This window comes from Rhinopithecus bieti, unplaced genomic scaffold, assembly GCF_001698545.2.
Source record: "Rhinopithecus bieti isolate Rb0 unplaced genomic scaffold, ASM169854v2 scaffold_74573, whole genome shotgun sequence".
Classification (NCBI taxonomy): Eukaryota; Metazoa; Chordata; class Mammalia; order Primates; family Cercopithecidae; genus Rhinopithecus; species Rhinopithecus bieti.
Genome location: NW_016828021.1, coordinates 835,384 through 860,020, shown reverse-complemented (window position 1 = coordinate 860,020; position 24,637 = coordinate 835,384). Strand labels below are relative to the sequence as shown.

The following is a 24,637-nucleotide window of genomic DNA, read 5'->3' as shown; positions in this document are numbered from 1 at the left end:
TATAGTGATTAATTTTGCCTGACCATAAAAAGCAATACTTGGTTAGACAACATAGATGAAACAAAATATGTAAACTGTATCCAGTGACGACCTTAATAAACGTGTTGGATTCTAACAATCTTTTACTTGTATTTATAGTTGTGTTGCTATGGAGATCTGATTTCAAAACTAAATACTACATATATAATTCTTTTTTTTTTTTTGAGACGGAGTCTGGCTCTGTCGCCCAGGCTGGAGTGCGGTGGCCGGATCTCAGCTCACTGCAAGCTCCGCCTCCCGGGTTCACGCCATTCTCCTGCCTCAGCCTCCCGAGTAGCTGGGACTACAGGCGCCCGCCTCGTCGCCCGGCTAGTTTTTTGTATTCTTTAGTAGAGACGGGGTTTCACCGTATTAGCCAGGGTGGTCTCGATCTCCTGACCTTGTGATCCGCCCGTCTCGGCCTCCCAAAGTGCTAGGATTACAGGCTTGAGCCACCGCGCCCGGCCTACATATATAATTCTTAATGTTATCATTTTAATTAAAAGATAAGTAAATTTTCTATGCCATTAACAATCACATAGTGTTCTCTTTACAACAATGGCTTTTGGAGGCAACGAAAATTAAAAATGGTCATGCTGTGTGGTCTTAATAATAATTGTAACAGTAATAAAAGATTAACAGGTAACAGTTATGTTCATTATATGCCAGAAAGTGTATTAAATTCTTTGCCTATAGTAACTCATTTAATCCTCAAGCAACCTTACAAAGCAGGTACTATTATCTTCCCTATTGTATATATGAGAAAATGGAGACCAAGCATTCTCAACTTGCCCTGGACCCCAAGCTAACAGTGGAGCCAGCATCAGAACCCCGCAGACTTCTGTAAAAACTCACGTGGCACTGGACTTTATAACAAACCTACCAAAATTTAGCAGAATTCATTGCACAGTCATAAAACACTCATTTTCCCCCTTTTTTAAAAAGTACTTTTTTTTCCATCTTTAATAACTTGTATGTACTTTGAACATGAAGTATTTTTAAGTGTCATTACTTACTGGTATCCCAGGTTAACTCGAATGGATAGAGCTTTGATGGAATATCAGCCTCTAGGGGCAGTAAATGAAAGACGTTCTGCTTCACAGAGTTGGCCAAAGTATCATGGCGTTGTTTCTTTTTCACTCCTGTGTACGCAGGAAGCAACCAGCTTGGCCCCATATATGGCCACACATCAGTGATGACCGGAAGTTTGCTGGATGACCACCACTGGCACTCTGTGGTCATTGAGCGCCAGGGGCGGAGCATTAACCTCACGCTGGACAGGAGCATGCAGCATTTCCGCACCAACGGAGAATTTGACTACCTGGACTTGGACTACGAGGTACACATGATGACGTAGAAATTGTGATAAAATGTCGAGCAACTGAGTCACTCTCCTACTGTATTGTATTATTGTTAACTGTATTACGACTTATACCATTTTTATTTTCTTCTCTAAACAAAAGACACTGACAATTTTAAAACCTAGTTAATTTGTTTCATTTTATTTCTAAATTTATAATCATGAGTGCTCGAAATATTATAAAAATCTTAGTACCAAAGTAGTAATTTGAAGAGACGGACCGTGCTATCTAGGTCATTTAATAAATTCAGAATAAATTTAATTTGTAATCCTTTCATTTATAGTTAATCATGTTATCAATTCTCCTTGAGAATGTGCAGTACATTATATACAGAGGGTTGTCTAATATTTATTATAAAGTATTGAATAAGAAATCCGAGTTTCTGGTTTATATTAAGTCATTTAGAAACACACGACTGTAGATGGGTCTTTTGTCAAGCTCTGTTTTCTCAGAGTCAATATCACAAAAGCAATAAAGTAAAATACAGACTATTTTAAAACGATTGTCTATGAACAAAAAGACATATATTATCTTGTCAATAATTAGAGATTAAAAATAATCATTGATCATGTTTATATAAATAAAAATATATTCCCATAGCTTAAGAATAGATATATCACATTTTAAAATTATTTGGAGAGCAATTCAACCTTAAAATAACCATTAAAAATGTTAATCATATATGTAGGTGAGCTCTTTAAGATGTTTGTCGGCCAGGCGCGGTGGCTTATGCCTGTAATCTCATCACTTTGGGAGGCTGACGCGGGCGGATCACGGGTTCAGGAGTTCGAGACCAGCTTGACCAACATGGTGAAACTCCATCTCTACTAAAAACACAAAAATTAGCCAATTGTGGTGGCACACGCCTGTAATCCCAGCTACTCAGGAGGCTGAGGCAGGAGATTCGCTTGAACCCGGGAAGTGGAGGTGGCACTGAGCAGAGATGTGCCCCTGCACTCCAGCCGGGGCAACAGAGCGAAACTCCTCCTCCTCAAAAAAAAAAAAAAAAAAAAAAAAAAAAAGAAAAAAGATGTTTGTCACAGTATTATACATCCTAGGAGAAAAGGATAACACTAGACATACAAAATCAGCAGAATGGTAAAATAAAAGGGAGGCAATGCTATTACTTAGCCAGAAGTTTCCACACTTTCTTAGTTCACATAGCCCTTAGTGTCTTTGAAATTTTTCCACAGCAGTCCTGAGCCATCAGGTCCAAACAACTTAAAAATGTATGTCCTAAGACTTTGGTAGCCATTTGGAGAAATAAACATAAAATAAAAGTGAAAGATTTTTATTTCATTCTTAAACAACAGCAATTATTACTAATGGGATGAGTGCTATTGTACTGTATGCCTGTCAGAATGGGGATCAGATTTGCCACTAGCATCCTCATTTTCTGTTCCACTTTTAACTTACATGATACTCTGTCTAAATCAGAGTAATGACCAAATCCAAAAAGCATGTAATTAAAAGGAATGACACATTATCTAATACTGAAACAGTAAACTACCTTAAGCTAGAGTTTCACACAATGTCCAAAAGGTGTCAAATACTGTTGTGTTTTCTTTAAAAATTTCAAACATACTATGGCACCCCTATTAGTTTTCTGCACCACCTTCATGTTCCTTGGCCCCCAGTTTTGAAATTGGGGGTATATTCATGTATATATGTGTGTGTTATGTATATTCGTGTATAATTTTTTAAGAATATGAAATATGCTCATCATAAAATAAATGGAAAACACAGGATTAATAGCTGTGTTTTCTATTTTCTTTATGTTTAAATAGTTTCTATTTTTTGCAATATGAATATACGATATATATTCCTAAATAAAAAATTAATAGAATATGCTATATAAACACTGATGGAGACTTTATTAACATTAAATGAATTTAAGGTTATTGGAAAATATTGTACCCTCCCCCCAAAGAAATCTCTTAAAAGCAAACTGATTGTTAAAAGAAAATGTATGTGAAAATCCCAGAAATTTCTATCTTCTCTAAGTTAGTGTGTATCTTGGCTCATGTGACTTATCTCTCAATGTATGAGAGATCCTAAAGATGAATTATTCATCCTCCATTAATAAACTTTGAAATACCATAGAAGAGGTGAAAATTCTGGAACATTCGGAATGAGAAAATATAATTCTAATTTTCAAAAAACCAAATTAAAAATTTGGGGTCATAAACCTTGTTGAGTGTGTGATGAAGTCTATGAATATTCGTGCACACATAACACTTTCTATATTCCATCAGCAGTTTCATGGACACCTTGAAGCCCATCTATATACACTGCCATGTTTGAGAGCTGCGGATATAGACTAAAATACCTGGAACTGACTTATTAGACAAGAACACTAGTAAGAAATTTAAATTAACTGACAAAGAATCAGGGTAGACTTAACATTTCTGGCTACTGCCAGATTACTGTCCTCTTAGACTGCAATTATTGGCATGAATAAAAGTGGCTGTGCCTACCTTTATATTGCTACACCTTTTTCTTAATGGAAAGGGACTCCCTTTGCTTATTTGTTTAGAGAAAACCTCAGGGACTGGGCTGGGCATGGTAGCTCACGCCTGTAATCCCAGCACTTTGGGAGGCTGAGGCGGGTGGATCACCTGTGGTCAGGAGTTTGAGACCAGCCTGGCCAACGTGATGAAACCCCCGTCTCTACTAAAAATACAAAAATTAGCCGGGCATGGTGACAGGCATCTGTAATCCCAGCTACTTGGAAGGCTGAGGCAGGAGAATCGCTTGAAACCAGGAGGCGGAGGTTTCAGTGAGACAAAATCATGCCATTGCACTGCAGCTTGGGCAACATGAGCAAAACTCCATCTCAAAAACAAAACAAAACAAAAAACAGACAAACAACAACAACAACAAAAAACACTTCAGGGACTGTATTAGAGTCAGTCTCTAGTTTTGTTGCACTTATCTCCTTGATATATCCACACACTAACTACACTCAAACCTCACAGACTGCATGAAAATTAGCTTCAAAGTTAAAATAATACAAATTATATAATGTTCATTACTGAACTATTTAAAGGCTTTGGCCTAAAGGAAGAGAAAGGTGGTCTTGTTATCTTCACAGAACCTGACGACTCAATGTCCTGCTTCCCCAAAATTATACTGCCTTTATTCTTCCAGAGTACACTAAGGACAAAGGCATAGAGGCCCAAAGGTAGGGGTGTGCTGGTGGATGCTTAACAACCAGTTCTCTCCAGGGAGGAATGGTCAGAGGAATGCCCTGATATATAGCAGTTGTTAATTTTCATGGTGCGAATTTCCCACCATGGTTGATTTCTTGCTACCATATATGGAACTGAGCCGGGAGTTGGGAAGAGGTGCCTAACAGCACACAATTATATGATATTTCCATCATATGGTTGCAATAAATGTAAATGACCTCAATAACTTATATGAAAGTAAAGTGTAGAGATAAATTCTTAATAGTTATGAGTGTTGTGTTTCATGTAATTTATTTAATTTATACTTATGTAGTGGAAGTTTTAATAATAGCTCTGTTTAACAGTTGGTTCTTGTGAACCAGTATGCGGGGGATTCAGCACAGCACTGCTAGCATAAGTTAAACATATTTACCACAATTCCTGGAGAGGAACATCGTGAAAGAAGTGATGGAATACAAGTTCACTCCTTTGATGTAACTCTATGTGGAATTTTTTTTTTTTTTTTTTTTTTTTTTTTTTTGAGATGAAGTCTCACTCTATCACCAGGCTGGAGTGTCATGGCGTGATCCAGGCTCACTGCAACCTCCACCTCCTGGGTTCAAGTCTTCTGGCTCAGCCTCCCAAGTAGCTGAGACTACAGGCGCCTACCCTGGCGCCCGGCTAATTTTTTGTATTTTTAGTAGAGACGGGGTTTCACCGTGGTAGCCAGGATGGTCTTGATCTCCTGACCTCGTGATCCACCTGCCTTGGCCTCCCAAAGTGCTGGGATTACAGGCGTGAGCCACCGCGCCTGGCCCTAATTTTTGTATTTTTAGTGGAGACGGGGTTTCACCATGTTGGACAGGATGGTCTCAATCTCTTGGCCGTGTGATCTGCCCGCCTCGGCCTCCCAAAATGCTGGGATTAGAGGCTTAAGTCACTGCGCCCGGCCTATGTGGACATTTTTTGTGACCTAGTCCTAAGAGTTTGTCTCCTCCCCTCCTCTTGTAGCTGCGTACACGGCAGAAGTAGGCCAATCATCACCTGCAATCAGTCTGCTAGCTACAGGGTGGCCTGAGACTGGTGTGGTGATATACAGGTACACTTCACTTCATTTTTCCTCAGCATAGCCAATAAAAACCAAAGGGCAGAGCAGCAAAATGGTGTTTGGCCTAGATTCTCTCTGTTCTTCAGAGCACACCCACTGTGGATATTATGCTGTTATCTTTTGCAATACAGCTCTGCTAGGGAAGTAGAGGAATGAGTCTCTCTTGACCATTTCAGAACCACAGACTGGCTAGGAAGAACATCAATCAGAGGAGAAGCCCGAGTTGGAATCTGTTTCTGCCCTTTAATGGTTGTGTGACAGTGAACAATTCATATTCCCCTTTGATGAAATGAATTTAATCGCATTCTTCACATAGGGTTATGTGAGGAGGCAACAGGAAGTAATAGAAAAAATATATGTGAATTAAGATTACATAGGCTACATTTAATGGATGCACATTTATTCTGCTTTATGTAAAAGAATACTGGAGGCAGGTGGCCCTAGCTTCAAATGGCCCCTCCACAATCTTCAAGATCACAGTCCTTTTTCATCCTGCTCTTCCTCTATCCCTGTTGCAAATCACTCCAAGACCACTGCTAACATTTCACTTTGCACTTCAGCTAGCAAGAAGGAAGAGAAGCAAGACTGTGCCCTCCACCTCTTAATGACAGTTCTTAGAATCACATACAGCCCTTCCACTTAAATATCATGAGACCAAAACTAGCTTCAAATAAGTTGATAATTTATTATATTGACTGGGAGCAATGTGCCCAGCTGAAAAGCATTATTTTTTCCCTAATGAGGGTGGGAAGAAAGGATACGCAGAGGTATCCGATCGTCCCTGCCACACTTTGTGAACACTTGAAAGCTAACAAAATAGTTAATGCAGTTATTTCTTCAGAGGCAAGGTTACTGGGTGGCAAGAGCATTGGTAAATGTATCATATGAGCCACAGGAGTAATGGAATGTTAATCGTTCAACTGCAACAATATTGGTTACTATCAGCTTCATTAAAATGTCAGAAAATATTCTGTGGTCCAACCAGTTTACTTTACCAATGAGAAATTTTTTTTTGTTTTTTTTGTTTGTTTGTTTGTTTTGAGACGGAGTCTCTCTGTATGCCCAGGCTGGAGTGCAACGGCATGATCTCAGCTCTCCGCAATCTCCGCCTCCCAGGTTCAAGCTATTCTCCTGTCTCAGCCTCCCAAGTAGCTGGGATTACAGGCACACGCCACCAAGCCCAGCTAATTTTGTATTTTTAATAGAAACGGGGTTTCTCCATGTTGATCAGGCTGGTCTCGAACTCCTGATCTCAGGTGATCCACCTCGGCCTCCCAAAGTGCTGGGATTACAGGCGTGAGCCACCGTGCCCGGCCCACCAGTGAGAATCTATAACTAGAAAGAGTAAATGACAACCTAATATCCTATCGTTAGTTACCTTAGGAATTGGGGTCGGAACTCACTCGTTAGGATCTTTAAACTTGAGCCTGCATTGCTTTTCCAGAGCACCTTGATGAGGTGGACTTGTGCCTAGAGTTGCTGAAAGCAGAGAAACTGTAAGGATAATTTGAATCCCCTGAAGAAAGTGAAAGGTTCAAATTAAAGAAATATGCACACAGAGGAATATGTGTTTAATAATATTATACATTGATGATATTACTGTCAGTTGGGGAAAATTGATCAAAAGATTATAAACAGAAGACATAGTACTCTATTTTAGTATCAAAAATGATTGCCTTTGGTACTAGGTATGCTTAGGTAGTACCTAATATGTTCATTTCAGTGCAGGTTGAAAACATTTCCCCAATAATTCTACTTCAGATTACTCTTTATTTCTTCTTTGTAGTTTTCTGATTCTTTGGGATATATATTTTTTCAGTTTTCCTTTTACCTTCTTATACATGAACTCTGTGGCAAATAATACATATTCAGCTAACCATTAATAATAATTTATTTTAAATGAGGTGTTTGTTTATTTTTACCATCACCTCATAAACCATAATTTGTGTTTCCCCCTCTAAAACTAATTAAGCATTTAAGATGCCATAATACTAAATAATAGAACATAATTTGTTTATGGACCTTCCAGAACACAGAATCTTTGACTTATGCTTCAAATATGAAGTCCCAATTTTTAAAAATGTCTTCACTTCATTTTTTCATTTTCATTGCTTTCATTTCACCCCATCAAACATGCTCTGGAAAAGCACCACAGGCTCAAGTTAACAGATTCCTAACAATTTGGTGAGTTCTAACCCCAATCCCTAATGTAACCAATGATATGATATTAGGCTGTCATTGATTCTTTATAGTTATATATTCTCATTGAAAATGAAGTGGTTGGACCACACAATATTTTCTGGCATTTTAATGAAGCTGATAGTAAAAAAAAAAAAAATAGATAATGGTAATTCTGTATGATAATTTAAAAGATATATATTACAAGTATCATATATCTTGATATTATAATTATATTTAGCAGTTGGCTTCGTTTACTACTAATTTACTATTCATAGTAAATGTCATCCTTCACCATGCAAATACTAAATGCAATTTTGTATCATGTAGATTTAATGCTATAATATATATTGATCAAAATATATAAGAAATAGATATTTTCTTTCTATAAGTGGTAGCAGCCAGAGGAACACAGTAAGCAGCACTGTCTTATTTCTTAGGATTTAAAAGACCTATAATATCTTTAAGCCCACACTGTTCAACTTTGAGTTCCCAAATCCTAAGTGGTCCCTAATCAATATTGTAATGATATTTTTTGAGCTATTTTCTACATCTAAAATAAATCTAATGAATTTTTGACAATAATGGTCATTAGACTACAAGTCTGCATAGGGTAAATATGATATCCCTTGCTTTGGGCTACAGTTTTATCAGCTTATTAAATTAGTGCTGATTATCTCATGCTTACTGGAGGCATTTATTGATAGTATGTCTTTGAATGATAAACATAAAAATATATGTCTAATATGATTTCATAAAAGAAGTTTGCTGAATAAAAAATCTTTTAAATATTCTCAAGAAAAGTTATAAAATGCCTCTGGGGCAGTAAAATTGCAAAGGATCATTACTATTTTTTTGTTCAAGTTTTAATCTAATTATTAGAATGAATGACTCCATTAGACACTTCATCAACAACATAATTTAATATGCCATGGATTTTGGAGGCAGAATGCTATAATATTTGTATATTTTGATTGGGGTATAGCTACTTGACCTTGACTGTATTCATAGTTTTGTCTAGTTTATCATAACACAATGTGAATGTTTACATTTAATTTCTTTTTCTCAAAGATAACCTTTGGAGGCATCCCTTTCTCTGGCAAGCCCAGTTCCAGTGGTAGAAAGAATTTCAAAGGCTGCATGGAAAGTATCAACTACAATGGCATCAACATTACTGATCTTGCCAGAAGGAAGAAATTAGAGCCCTCAAATGTGGTAAGAATTTTCATCCTCAAAATATTGGTCTATAAAAAATCAAGTAACTTTTTTTTGTTTTTTGAAGTATTGAACAACAAAATCATGACATTTTTCATCATATTTGTGTTTGGGCACAATGATGTAAAACAAACATTAGAGTTTTCAGAAATAGTGTAGATACTTGCTATTCTTTGAGAATAGAAAATAGGACGAGCCCGAAGTAGGTGGTAGGTTTTATTCCCATGGAGCACAGAACATTAGACTCAATATTTCTGGATGACTTGTGGCAGGAGAACAGATACACTTCAGCACGTGCTTCATCCTAGCAGTTAGCAGCCCTTAAACTGACAGCATCATGTTTTCAAATATCTCATCACATATGCTCTAAGTTACTTGCTTATGGTTTAATTTAATATTTTTAAAGTTTTTTAATCAAGGGCTTTATTATATTTACTCCTGTGCTTCTGAAGGTAATTTGTTCAAATATGTAAATAAATATCTTTTTTAACAAATCTCTAACCAGACTAAATATTATACAATTAAATAAAGCTTGATTTCCACTGCATAGCAAAAGTTGTGCCACAGAAGTTCACTGTGATTTTTGTCTGCCTCTTGTGTGAGTTGGTGCCAGGTTTCATTAGATTTTGGAAGGAGAGCAAAAGTCAAAGAAAGCCCCAGCGCACCTGCCTCCAAACGACACTACTCAACATCCCTAAAAGATACTTAGTTTACAATTTTAGTATGAGAGTTTCTTATGGCTCTGCAAGACCAGGAGCTGCTTTAGCCCAGAGAGGCTATTTGGGAGAGCCTAAAATTCCAGAGACCCATACAATAAGAAGATATTATGCACTAGAAGTAGAATAATGTCATGAGTGTTTGCACTCTGCTCTAAAAGAGCTCTGATGGTCTCATTGCCTCAGATTTGAGCCTAGGGTTTCATAAAATGACTTGACAAGTGAAAATCCCTGAACAAATAAACAGTTTGGGTTGGATATGAGAAAGTTTAAAACAATAACTTAAGGCAAATGATTATTTAATAAATAATTTCCTTAAAGTAATCATAAATTTATACTAGAAATTAAAACTTGAACTTTGATTAAATTTTCTCATAAAGTATATTGATTACATGGAAAAATGATAATAGCTCCATTTATAGGCAACAGGTAGTGTGCTAGGCAAGTTATATTTTACATTTAGGATGATCTGAGAACAATACTACAAGAAGGATACAAACATTTTGTAGATGAAAACATTGAGGTTTAACATGGAAAAAAAATTATTTTATGAGAAAAATCGCTTTTATTTTATTTTATGAGTAGGAGATATAAATTATAGATTTATAGCTGGGCATGGTGGGTTGCTCCTGTAAGCCCAACACTTTGGGAAGCCAAGGCAGGAGGATCACTTGAGTCCAGGAGTTTGAGACCAACCTGGGCAACATAGTGAGACCATGTCTCTACAACAAGTTAAGAAAATTAAAATTAAAAAAATAAATTAAATTGAATTAAAAATTAGCTGGGCATGGTGGTGCATGCATGTGGCCCCAGCTACTTGACAGGCTGAGGTAGGAGGATCACTTGAGCCCAGAAGTTTGAGGCTACAGTGAGCCGTGATTGAACTACTGTGCTCCAGCCTGGGCAACAGACTGAGACTCTGTCTCCCCAAAAATAAAAGAATAAAAAAAGATTATGGATTCACAATATGTGAGTTTGATTATGCTTTATAATTACATTTTATTTTAACAATACAGAAAATCTTAGATGGGATAGAGACAAATAGACATTTTGCAAGCAACCCTACAAAGGCAAGTGTTTATATAAGAAATTTACTTTCAAAGATGTTGGGTGCTGATATTTCAGTGAAATTGACTCAGCGCTCATTCTACCTCCTCTTCTCCCAAGCACACTCATTCCCTCATTATGCACTGACTCCAGAGTCAGCGCCATTACTCTGGCAGGATCTTTAATTTTGCTAGGGAGACAATCCCCTCAAAAGAAGTATGTGGTCAGTTATAAAATCTCAGTGATTATGCATAGGCAGTTCTTTTCATCAGTAAAAGCAGGCATTTAAAAATAATCGTCTGTGAACGTACAGAGAAAATTTAATTTGAATATTAATTCAGAGAGACAGCCTGCCTTAGATTTAACGGTTAATGCGCTAAAATGGAAGAAATCAGCATCTGGTGTGTGTGTGTGTATATATATATATATATATGGTGTTGTTAAAAAATATACATATATATATGTGTGTGTATATATACATGGGGGGGGGAGAGAGAGAGAGAGCCAATGAAAATGTCATCTAATTACATTCCTTAAAATATTACGATAGGATAAAAGAAGTTAGAAGCAAATACAGATTTCTAGATCTGTAAAGGGAATATAGTTAGGCACTGAAATATACAATTTAGTGTAACTGAATGATAAAGCTTTTTTGTTTTTTTCTTTTGCTTATACCAAGAAGGAGGCGTATAGAAGAGAAGGGGAAAGCCTGAATTATTGCAAGTTTTGTTTCCATTTAGCCCATTTATACTGCTAGTTCCACAGGAATTAATGCATTGTAATATAAGCACATTTCATGGGAATTTAAATGGAATTTTGAGTTGGATAATAAAATAATCTCCAATAACCACAATTACATTAATGCTGAAAACTTAATATCTATCTATGTATATATGTACATACAAGGTATATAGATAAAAATCCAAAAATATTTTCCCTAAAATATCTGTTTCATAAATTACAAACATATGACCACAGTCCCCACTGAGACCAGAGTACTATGTTAATTAATGTCGGCTTTTACCACCCAGAATAGGGCATAGCATCTCTCTACCTGACTTATGTTTGGCCAGCAGCAGCTTTGCTATCTTCAGAAAGTCTCGTGATTCACACTCACACCCACAACACATATACACACTTTACAACTCATCGTCAGCCTATCATAGCAGGCTGTCTGGCTGTCAATCCCATGACAGAAGCTGCTTGTTATAGTTAGACAGCCAACTGCTGCTCAATAGTAGGCCTTACACTCCAAGCAGATTGATGGTGGTGCATCCAGTCACTGAATCTATGCACTGCTGCTGCGTGTGAATTTCACTTAGGCTCGGGCTGTGCTTCAAAACTTGTAGAACTATACCTTCATCAATGGTCTTACATGGATGTTTATTTTATTCTGTTTTCCTCAGAGCCTGTCTTTCAATTTTACAGGGAAATTTGAGCTTCTCTTGTGTGGAACCCTATACAGTGCCTGTCTTTTTCAATGCTACAAGTTACCTGGAGGTACCCGGACGGCTTAACCAGGACCTGTTCTCCGTCAGTTTCCAGTTTAGGACATGGAACCCCAATGGTCTCCTGGTCTTCAGTCACTTTGCGGATAATTTGGGCAATGTGGAGATTGACCTCACTGAAAGCAAAGTGGGTGTTCACATCAACATCACACACACCAAGATGAGTCAAATCGATATTTCCTCAGGTCAGTGAAGCCTATTTGACATTTGTTCCTGAAACTGCGATTGCAATTTCCAAAGCTAGTGTGGAGTTTGGTTTGGTTTTGCTGGTGTTACATTCTCAGGATTAGGTTTTAGTTCAGGTCTTCAAGACACTTACTTGGTTGCAATGTGTGCTGATTGAATAAGAAAATTCAACTTTCCAAGTTGAATTGGAAAGTTGCTGAGAGGGCAAGGCATAGGTGAAGGAGAAAGTTCATTGAGATTGGAAAAGCAAAATCTATTCCTTACCAATGCTAGTTTATTTTAACAGAGAAATTGTTGTTCTTTTAAGTGAATAATTTATATTCGAAAACAAAGAATGTTTATTTTAAAAACACAATGGTATCTGGTATATTTTCTCTTTATGAACATTCGTGTACCTTTTACTATTAGTAACAGGATTATACAAATTTTAACTTTAAGGAATATTCCACTGCTGGAGTCAGAACTTCAAAATGATCTTACTAAAATTATGTGAATGGTTGGAAAAGAAAACGAAAGCGAATATGAAGTAGAATGACAAGATTTGTGTATCAACTGATGGAAGACTGGCTTAGCCAAAAATAGGATAATTTTAAATTTGGCTTTATAGTGATATGACAAGTGGAAGCTTAGGTAATATTCTTGTTATTTGAATAAACTTCACAACCTTGGAATGTTCTTTGATAAATACAGTACAAAGAAAGGTGATATTGTAAATTGAGATATTATAAACAAAGAAAAATTAGTCTCAATATTGGACTGATAAATAGTAACTGTTTTCATCTATTTTTCTTGGGATAGTCTTTGCAATAGTCATACTATATATATATGTGTGTGTGTGTATGTGTGTGTGTGTGTGTATATATATAGTGAAGAACTACTTAGAAATGGGAGATACGGAGAAAACTAACATTTACTGAACACTTAGTACAGGTGTAACAGATACTGAAAGGAGTCATGACAGAGAGCTCAACTGGGTGACCATGGACTCTGATTTCCGAATATACCATATACACTCATGGCATCCCATGCACGTACCTGACATGGTTTCTAACACACTATGATGTTTGTCCCTCTCATTTCCCCTTTAGACTCCATGCTCCTTGAGAGCAGGGACCATGCTCCTTTTTCTTCTGTCTCTAGCCTATAGAATAATACCTGTAAGAAATGCGCTCCAATATTTGTTGAGTTCAATACTCTGACCCCTTTGGACTAACAGAATATCCCCTGCTATAGAACACATGTTTTCTTGTAAAATAGGCTTTATGTTTGTGTATGGCCTGAACGTGTGATCTATTGCTGGAGAGGATTCAAGGAAGCCACAAGGACCTGTTATGTCAGATATGTACCTAAATTAGTGAACTCAAAAGCTATTGGGAAATACCTAGATATTCACTTTCTCCATTTCTGCTTATGAGTTTTGCTTTTTCCTTGAATGTCTAGTCATATTTTATCACTGCATTCTTTTACAAGTATACCTAGGGAGATTTACAGTAAATCGGAAATATCTGGAGAGACCAGAAAACAGATAAAACAAAAGCAAATGTTTGCCACAGTTGAAAAACTCCCACATTATATTGTTATGATTAATGATTATTTTCTAATGACTAAACATAAAAATATTACTATGAAGGCCTCTCTCCTTGCAGTCTCTAAGCAGACCCGATTTGTTGGTAGGTTTCCATGTAACAGAAGCCAATGTATTTGAAAGAATAAGATACTAACCCTAGTGGTCAATAAACATGCATTAATTTGATTTGGTATAATTTAGTACTCCAACATGCTCTCACCTAGTTTAAGCAGTGTTTATTCTGAAAATTAAAGATAGAATGAACAAGGGAATCCAATACATGACAATTGATTCACCTTAATAGATTTGCTTAAAGATGATAAAAATGGACTGAAGTTTTTTTTGTCAATTTAGCCAAGAATCTGTGCAAATTAATTGAAAATGATATGAAATCTAAAGATTTCCATAGTATTGTATAATCCAGTGTAAATACCTTACTGCTTCAAGCATTTTTTATATATATATATGTATACACACACACACACACACACACACATACATGCACAGTGGAAACTAAGTGCTCACATTTGAGAAAGATTAGTTGAAGAAAAAAAGAAAATTCAACCATTTAAAAAAGTTATATTTTATATTCATTCATTCAATCTACAAGTACATATGGAAACCGTAGGAGATAATTTCCTCTGTCTTTTAATGTATTTTATCAAATTCAATTAAATTTCTAAATAATTCAGTAAAGTGGCAACACTGAGAAAACAGTTAACTCAAGATTCTAATGTTTGCTTTAACAAAGGGAAATGTATCTGTATCACAGCTACTCTACTCTTATCAGCATGAGCATTGAAGAATGTCAGTCCATTTCTCCTTTGGTTAAATATTTTGATTGAAAGAATTTAGAAAATGCAGAAAATCTAGAAAAGAAAAATAAACAGTGATAAGATTTTGGTGTATACACATAAAGTAGTGCACTGAGAAGGTAATATAGAGACTCTCAGATACTGTTAATATATACTGGTAACTTGGTTTTTATTTAATAAGTTCTGTGGTCCGGGATGAACGTAACCCAGTTGGATCAAAAACCTTTTTTCCCATCTTGGTCAACACTGTTCTTTGGGAATTAATTTAAAATATTAAGTACCTCTTACAAGTAAAAGAATGTTTAATATGTTGTTCACCCTGTCTTTGCATCTTTCTTTCCAACTTGTGATTACTGTCTTCAAGAGTCTCATTAGTAATCAACAGTAGACTTGACTTACAAAATTCAGTCAAACCCAGTAGTCTTCAATTTATGGAGTGGGTTATCTTACCATGAAAATATTTTCCAAGTTGCAACATCAACTTTTCTGATGGATAGCCATAAACAAACAAGCAACAACAACAACAAAACCCTACCTACATTTTGAAATAAGTTTTATTTCAAAAGCCTCGATTTTATCCCACTATATCACCTTCTTTAGGACAGCAGTTACTGATTTATGAATACATATTTATGTGTTACTTTTAACTATGCATAAATGATAAAATAAAATTAAATGTGTGCTAAAAGGTTCTAATGAATAATAGCTGTTCATTCTGGGCATAATTTTCATTTTAACTTTAAAATTCAAAACCCTGGGGAAGGTGGACCTAGAACCATGTTTTTCAAATAATTTTGATCAAAGTACAGTAAGAAAATATTTTATGTCGTACTCAAAATCTACTGACACAAAGTTTAGTGAAATAAAACTTACCTTGCTATTTTAGATACACTATGATAATTGTGATATTTTCTCTTCTCTTGCTTTTTTCTTAAAAAAAGAAAAAAGATCATGACCCACTGTAATAATTTCATGTCCTAAATACAGTTTGGAAAACACTGACCTGACCTACATTCTTTTTCTTATTTGAAGTGTTGGAATTTTTAAAAGTTGTTGTTGTCTGGAAGTATTATCTCCATCACTCTATATTGGAAAACTAAGTTTGTCTTATGGGAACAGTATTATAATATTATAATGGTAGTGAAAAGAAGCATTCATGTACATTACTATCTGAATTATAGCAAAACAAACAAACAAACAAACAAAAAAACTACCTACCTTTTGAAGTAAGTTTTATTTCAAAATGACTCAATTTTATGCCACTAAATACAAACATATTTAGAACAATACTCAGTTGTCGCATGCCATTATTAACAAGGTAATACCATGTGATTCAGCATTGATTATAGTGGTGAGAAAGTGATTTATCTTAATATTCTCTCTCACTTATTGGAAAAGGTTAACTTCTCTCCATGTGTAAACAAAGCGTTTCCAAAAAGTGATTCAGAATATGTCCTGTCCTAGGTTATCTGTTTTCTTATACTCAAGTACTGGAACCTCCTTGTTTTGTTAATGTAGGTATTGCTTCAATTTTCAAATAGCTGTTCAGTGTCCACACTGTCTCAGAAATATGTAATCAGAAAAGATCACCTCTGTTTGTATTTTCATCTCCAAAGGAAATCTCTTGTGAATTTGTTTTATTTACTTTGCTTGTTAGTAAAACTTCCTTTGTAAATCATTGTATTCCATTGGGTGTGTCAAGGGAGGAGTGGGAGTTTTCTTGGTTCAGTGTGTGGCTGGGAGCATGCTGGGAAAGAGTTCCCAGTTCAATCTGGGCAAATATATTTGGGAACAGTCCTGGCAGTGTCTATTCTAAGCAATTAAAATATCTCTGTTCTTAATTTTATGAACATTTGGAAATGTAGCCAGCATATTAATATTTCTTTAAAAAATTAATTTATACCATTTTCCAAAGTTCAGTAATAACTTGCCCCATGAGATACCCTTTTCACCATGTAAGAAAAAAGGTCTTATTTGAAATACAATTTTGATGTTTTAGTTGTTTACTGAAAATTATATTCAGTTCTATACTGATATTATTTTAAATTGTCTTAAATTCTTATAACTCAAAACTAAATGTTTAGACATTACTACAAATAATTTAAGAGATTTGTTTTATTATGTTTTACAACAAAATAATTGGAGACTTATTTAGCAAGATAAATTTTTTAATTCAAGTTTAAACCATATTTATTAGAAGCCTTAAAAGATGTTACTTCCCTTTGATCCATTAAAGTTTTTCTGATTCTAAGAAAATAAAGAAGTACCCAGAGATATTTATCACAACATATATACAATAACAAAAGTAATTGAAAACAAACTACTGAAAATGGACAGGTGATTTTAAAAGTGTATTTTATGTGGAATACTATTATGTCATTATAAATCGTGTTTCTTAAATATAATTTAATAATATGGTAAAATACAATGCTATGAATAAAATTTTAACAAAACTTAAGTAGACTATGACTTAGATGTCATTATTATAAATATAGGAATTTTGTTTCATTCAAAATCATAATGAAATAAATAAGTAATACTAATAGTGATTATCTCTAATTGGTGGGTTATCAGTTCATTATACTAACTTTTATTGTATTTTCTCTAATATCTGTACTTTCTACAGTGAACATCAATTGTTTTAGAAATCAAAACAATATGCTACAAAACAATTGATGATAAAATGATATTTCTGAAAAGTATGAGGCTTAGCAATGTTACAAATGAAAATTAAATAGCATAAGTTATATCAATTTAAAAATTCCAGTTTCCTTACTTAGAAACATGTACAGCCAATTTCTTAAAAGTTTCACCTTAAATAATAAGCTTCAACAGAATTTCAATTGCATTTACATACAAATGGAGCATTTTATAGTCAAGTGCAGAAATTTTGGGGTTGTGTCTATAATGTTTATTTGAAAATATTCATAACTCATTTTGAACAAATTCCACACCGTCTATGTAATTTTAAAACTATTTTTCAACCTGGGTAAATAACTGGCTAGATAAGTAGATAAATGATTGGTGGATAGACAGATACATAGATAGATAGATAGATAGATAAAAGCATTGTCCCTTAAAACTATTGCTAGCTATCAGGTAACAACATATTCCTTTTTCTCAATAAAAGAATACATTGAGTAAATAAATAAATCATCACTTTATTCACAAATAATCTACATACACCATACTTCTACAAAATAAGTGGCTAAAAGAAATTTTAGATTTTGTACTTTTGATGCACTTGTAGATATCTAAAATTTCTAGTAAACTCAAATCCATCATCTTACGATACAAAAGATAAAACATGGCTCTGTATTCTTAGGGGGAAAACAGAGCCTAAGAAATTCTAATTCATAGAGCACTGTACTCATTTTAATTAGGAGCCTAGAACTGAGCTGGAAAGAATAGATTCTATTGTTTAGTGGATCCCAAAAGTGTGAGATAAAGATCTGAGTTCTAGATCTAAATAGATACATAGAAATAAGATATCCTTGGACATATCTACAACACATTTTGCTGATTTTATTCTCCAGAATTCACAAATAGACTTGCTGGGGGAGCCACATGGTACCCAGTAAAAGGCATTTGAGTGAATGCTGTGTTGCTCCCAGGTAGCTTCGTACAACTGACTTTTTATTGTATGTCAATTCCCAGGGTGGCTATACCATCATCATGCGAACTGAGTGGAAATCTACCTTTACTTATACTGCAGTGAATGCTGGTGTACATGTTACATCAATAGAAGCATTACAGTGCACAATGAAAGAAAAGAAAGGGCTGGGGGAGAGTTTTATAATGTTAGGTGTTGACTTATTCTTTAGAAAGCAAAAGGGACATTTTAATTTGTAATCACACTCCAGGACACCATTTCCATTCTAGTTTCTATAAGATTTCTGAGCCTTTTAGAATGTTCTATGTCTTTTTCAGGGAAGATGAATAAAATGTGTTGGGTGTATGTGTGTATAATAATTTTTTAAAATTGCAAGAAGACCATAAAATTTTAGTGACTTTGATGGATAAAATGGAGGGAAAAGGTGCCAATGAGAACCAGACCATGTTTCAAAAGCTTCAGTTTACTGTACAAATAAAGAGAAACCAAATCAGATATCACTAGTTGATACTAAGAGAATACAAATGAATTGTGAAGGAATAGCAAAGAGCATAGCCCAGGAACTCCAAAATTAATATATGCATGTAGTTGAAGATGTTCTAAGGCAAGAACAGGGAGGACATAGAAGCAAATTAACTTTGCTGAAAAGCCGGTATATTTCTCAGTTAACAGATAATATTATATGTATTTATCACGTACAGAATGATATTTTGAAGTGCATATACACTGTGGCCCTTTATCTTTCATTTCAGTGTTAAGGGCTGAAACTTCATGTAAGGTTGAAACTTCTGTAGTGGATAAATGAGTAATCGGTAAATTTAAGCAATATGGATTTACATAGTAGAGATATATCTAAGTCAACTTTAGATGTTTTTGCAATTGTGTGTCTATTTTTGTTTCAAATAGTTAACAAAATAAGGAGTGTTGGCATGAAACAATCAGGGATGATGTACCTTCATAATCAGAAAAAACCACAAAGCAGTCATTGGTTTGGAACCTTCTCCACACCACTCCCCACTCCCCCTATTAACCTCATGTTGAGAATTACCAGGGATAATTAACTTGACCAGGAAATTCAGACTGTGAGATAGTATCATTGCCTAGCACCTACCTCCCCGCCTTTAATTTTAAGTAATTTGGGAAGAATGTAGGCTCATTAGGTTGTTTGTGTTGCTTGGTTGTAACTAGTGTGGAAATCAGCCTTCTTGGGGGAGGGATTCTGCCGATTCTGTGAGCCTCTGAAAGTGCCTTGGGATCAGCTGAAAGAAGGACTCCTTTGGAGACTCAATATCATGTTTAGCCACATATATTTCTTGGTCTCTTTCCTTTCTTCATCGAGGTTTTCCACAAGAAATTTTTGGGAGAGTCACTCAACATGCTTAGAAAGTAGTTCCCTTTGGCAAACATAGTATCAGGAAATAATTGTGGATATGGCCCCATCTGCAATCATAACTACATTTTCTGACTTACTTTATTCTGATATATTTCCCTTGAGCCTTTTCTAACCTGAACACAGACCCTACTTCTGCGAACTGAAATTCTGTGCTATTTCTGAGTCCTCTTTCTTCTCTCCAGTCAGTGCTTTTTTCCTTTCATTCATTCTCTATGATTCGATTTTATAATTACAGTTGTGCCTAGATTCTTACTGTAGCACTTGGTAGACTCTGATGTTTTCTGAAAGATACTGATAACCTCCCTAGATGTCTGTTCTCTCTACAATCACTTCTAGTCTTTCATCTAGCGCTTCCAGGCTTTCTGAGCGTCTTTCCCAGATTGGATCTCTATTATTGAACCTCTGTCCAGAGGCCAAGATCTTGTTACCCCTAGACATATAACCTGCTGCCAGTTCTCTGCCTGGATATTGGAGTACTGCTCACCTCCCATTTCCCAGAATTCTCTCCTTCCCTCATTCCAATCCTCTGCTATTTTATTTTTAACCCTGACATGTTGACTTGATCATTCTAGGTCGTAACTTCCTCTTGCCTATGAATATTGCTTCCCCTTTTGGGCGTGAATTTTTAGCTACCTCCCAATCTCAACTACTGCTATCAATCTTTGTGCGCATCTGTGCCAAATCTCAGCCACCCCCGTGTTCTTTGTCATCAAATTCCTATTGCTTCTTGGCATGCAAATCTAACATATAGTGTAATGGGGAAAGCTACAAGCAGAAAAGTAATAAAGTTCACATAGTCCCCTAAGATCTTAGCTTCAGTTGAGCACAGCTTGTCAGCTAACACCGTGGCCAAGATCCTAGGACCAGGAGACCTGCATCTATAATGTTGTACATAATTTTAGGGGCAAAGGCCAGAAAAGTTGTCCTGTTAGAAAAGGAGAGCCTCTGGATCTCATTGGTAGACATCAGGCAACTTCTCTTTTGTGCTCCCTCAGATCTGCTGAGCTAGCTCCTTGCTGTACTGCTATAAAGGCTGGCGAGAATGAGACTCCAGGGCCATCCAGATATGCCTCTCATCTAATCCTAAGATTATGATGACAACTGTGATAATAGAGAATAGCTATTGAATGCTTACACTGTAACTGTCACTGTGCTAAAGCCTTTGCATTAATTATCTTGCTATGGTTCCAATAACCTCGTAAGTTAGGTCCTGCATTATTGAGAAACCTTTCTATCTCATTTATACAAATGATAAAGTCATTCTTCTGGTGACTCGAGTTCAAAACGTTGAGAAAAATCAAATTTTGCCTTTTATCTTTTCCTGACACATGCAAAGATTTACCGATCATGACCCTTCTTTTAAAGTGCCTTATTCATCCATTATCTCTTTACCCTAATTCAAAAATTCATACCTTGAAAACCTAATCAAGGTCATCTTATTGCCAAAAAGATTGTTTATTTCAATCGCAGACCTATTTGTTAGGGTATAGTGGTTATGAGCATGGACTCTGGGAGCCAGATTGCCCACTGGCTATTAGGGATTGAGTTCTTTCTCTGTGCTAGTCACTGTTAAAACAAACATAATGCACACAACTGTTTTAAGCCATTTAATGCTTGCAACAACTCCATGAGATGAAAGACATTATCACCTGCATTTCATAGATTTAAAAAAAAAAAAAAAAACCACAGGAATAGACATGAGTAACTCACCAGGGCTCCTTCGGCTAGTGAAGAGAAGAGCTTTAAAAAGAGCCCAGCGCATTTGAGTCTAAAGTCACTACCCTTGGCCACTACCTCTCATATTCATGAAACACTTTGGTGTTACGTGAGCACACAGGATCAGAATATGACACATCTGAAATATTTGTTGAAGGCAGAACCTAACATCAATGATGTCTTTTACATGTCCATTTGAGGTTCTCACAGGAGCATTTTAAGTAATTTCCCTTATTTTTCTAATTTTTCTCCCACATTATTCAAGTTTCTATTTCTAAAACACAAGGAAGATAATTCAATAGTTTCCCATTACTAAAGAATAAGTCCTGATTTCTTAGCATGCCACACAAGAACATGCACCAACTATGTTCCACTGGAGGATTTGGCCTCATTTCTCCTACTTTGCATCATAGTGACTACTTTCCACTCCCTGACAAGGATTTCCTTCTCTATATTCCATCCTGGCAAGCTGCCGCTTATCATTTATTGTCCAATTTTAGTATGCTTTCCTTCCTCAATCCCCAGGGAACAATCTTCCATCCTCTAGTATAGCACCTTATATCTTGAATAACAACCATTTTTTGTTACATATTAAATCACATACTCCTCCACTATTATGTCTCCCTCATATCTGTACTCCTAACACCACTCATGTTTCAGGAAATAGGCAATCAATACTTTCATCTTTGCTTTTTTGGTTTGATTTATACCTAGACAGGTGCAGTTTCCTTGCTCTTCTCTCTGCCTCCTGCCTCTCTAAACAAGTCCATTCCACACATTTCCTCCTGATTGCAATTTCAAAATGACTGCTTCCATTGAGTCATGTTCCCATTCAACAATCTTTCTTGAACCCCCAAGTTTTAAAGATGGTCTCACCTGCCCTCCACAAAACACCTGAATACTAATTCCATGGCGATCTCAATTCCTTTGCAAACTTTAAATTATTCTTATTGTTTACATTTGTCTGACATGATTTAATATATTGTTCAGATATTTGATTACTCTGTTCAAAAATGTTTAATCTTCTAAAGTTCTTTTAAGAAAGATAATCCCACTCTTCCTTTGTCTACCTCTGAGTTTAGCACAATGTCTTACTTGTGGCATGTTTCTAAATATCCAGTTGACTGATTTTTTTAATGTACTGATACCAAGATGTTATAAACTGAAACTTTACAATTCTGTTATCTTCATCAGTTTGTATAAACCAAATTCATTATAAAATGAGAGTAGCAAATATCTCAAAGGAAATAATTGCTTCACTGTGGGAGGCTAATGTGTGTGAAATTGATCAGGACTTAAATTTTAATTCTATACTTTTATACTAAGAAGAGATTATTTTTGAAGATATTAAAGCCTAGAGCTGTACTGGGTAAACTCTTTCATGAATAAAATGAAAGCGTGTTTATATTTGCCAAAAAATGTATTCTCAGGAGCATGACATGAAGTAAAGCCTTGAAATTAGTCATATTCCCTTTGTATTTATTTTTTTTCACACAGAATACAAAAAAAAAATGTGCATGATTAAAATTAATTTAGTTTTATTCTTTTCTTCAGGCTTGGGAATGCATTTGACGTGATTAACTCCAGGGAAAACTAAAAGAATAAATTTTTTTGTACCTTCTACTTAAGATCTCGGATCTCTAGTCAATTCTACACTAGCTTAAAACAGAGACTGTCCATTTATTGTAGGAGTCTAGTCTGACTTGCTTTGTTAACAGAAATGGCATCTACTGATGATTAAATCATGTTGTCTCTGAAGTCTTCTATTTGAAAACTCCAAGCAATAAGATTATTGTTTAGGAAACCAAACAATAAAACATAAACTTGAGAGTAACTTTATACGAGACATTATATGTGAACATGGAGAAGTAAATTTCACCCCCACCATACTTCCATCCTGACGCCAGCACTTTTATCTTAGGTTCAGCTAAGACCATACAGCATATGCTTACTATACTTCCAGCACGCTCTATTCAGCTATGGTTAACAGAATAGAGCTAATAAATTCTCCAATTTTACCACGTATTCTTTATAATGCAATATTCTATAGGGAAATGTGAAATCTGGATCACATGTAGATCTGTTGGCAGGTATGTTTCTACTCTTTTTTTCTCCAAGAAACTACTGTATCCTATTTCATGCAGGATAATCAGTGCCATCGGCATACATAGCAAATGGTTTGTTCATAAAAAAGCTTGATGAGGGAAATAAACCCTTGATAGTCTCTAAAAGAATTATTTCCATTAGGAAACTGAAAGAAAAAGAGGGTGTTCTATGTGTATTGTTTTACTGCCCAGAGAAGTTTTGTAATACACAATGAGTTTATTACGTACAATAGCCGATAGGCATCAATATTGAAAAAAAAAATCTAAAGAATGTGAGCTGCGTTCCTGTATATGCGTGGGTTCTCAGCAATGTTGTGTGGCGGATAGGTATTGTGTGAGTGCGTGGGTGTGTGCAGGAGTACATGCATACTTTTTAAAAAGCCCTCTAATCTTGGATGAAGTAAAAAACCTTAAAATTCAATAATTCTAATTGAGTGCTATAATGTCTCCATTTGCCACGTTTGAACGATTTAGAATAGAAAAGATTAAATCCGTAAGATGATATGACATTAGACAAGTCAGAATTATAGCTCATCTAAAACTTGTATTGTTTGATTTCTTTCATTCCTCTTCTCAAACATTTGCATATTAACTGTTAAGCAACAAAATATACCAATTCCTACCATTTTAATTTCCTTTCATTATCTTAATAAAACCATGACAAATAATACAGGCAAGTAAGGAGAAGAAATATTGTGGGAAGAATCCTCTAAAGCGGTGGTTCTCAGCTAGGAGTGATTTTGACCCCCAGGGGATATTTGGCAATATCTGGAGACACTGTCACAACTGGAGAGTTGGGGGGTAGGATGCTACTGGCACACAATGAATAGAGGCCAGAACCCTACTGAATATCTTGCAAAGCACAGGACAATACCCACCCACCTGCACCTCCCACCAAACAAAGATTTATTTGTCGCCAAA

General features: G+C 35.5%; 1 protein-coding gene across 1 annotated transcript in view; it reads left to right on the top strand.

The window, feature by feature from the left end:
• Nucleotides 1-24,637, top strand: part of LOC108523542 (contactin-associated protein-like 2) — a 1,139,721-nt gene that overhangs the window by 323,135 nt on the left and 791,949 nt on the right. Inside the window, exons 5-7 of the mRNA XM_017864187.1 lie at nucleotides 1,173-1,357; nucleotides 8,907-9,050; nucleotides 12,242-12,506. Of these exons, the coding sequence (XP_017719676.1) occupies nucleotides 1,173-1,357; nucleotides 8,907-9,050; nucleotides 12,242-12,506 (594 nt within the window). The remainder of the gene's footprint in view (nucleotides 1-1,172; nucleotides 1,358-8,906; nucleotides 9,051-12,241; nucleotides 12,507-24,637) is intronic.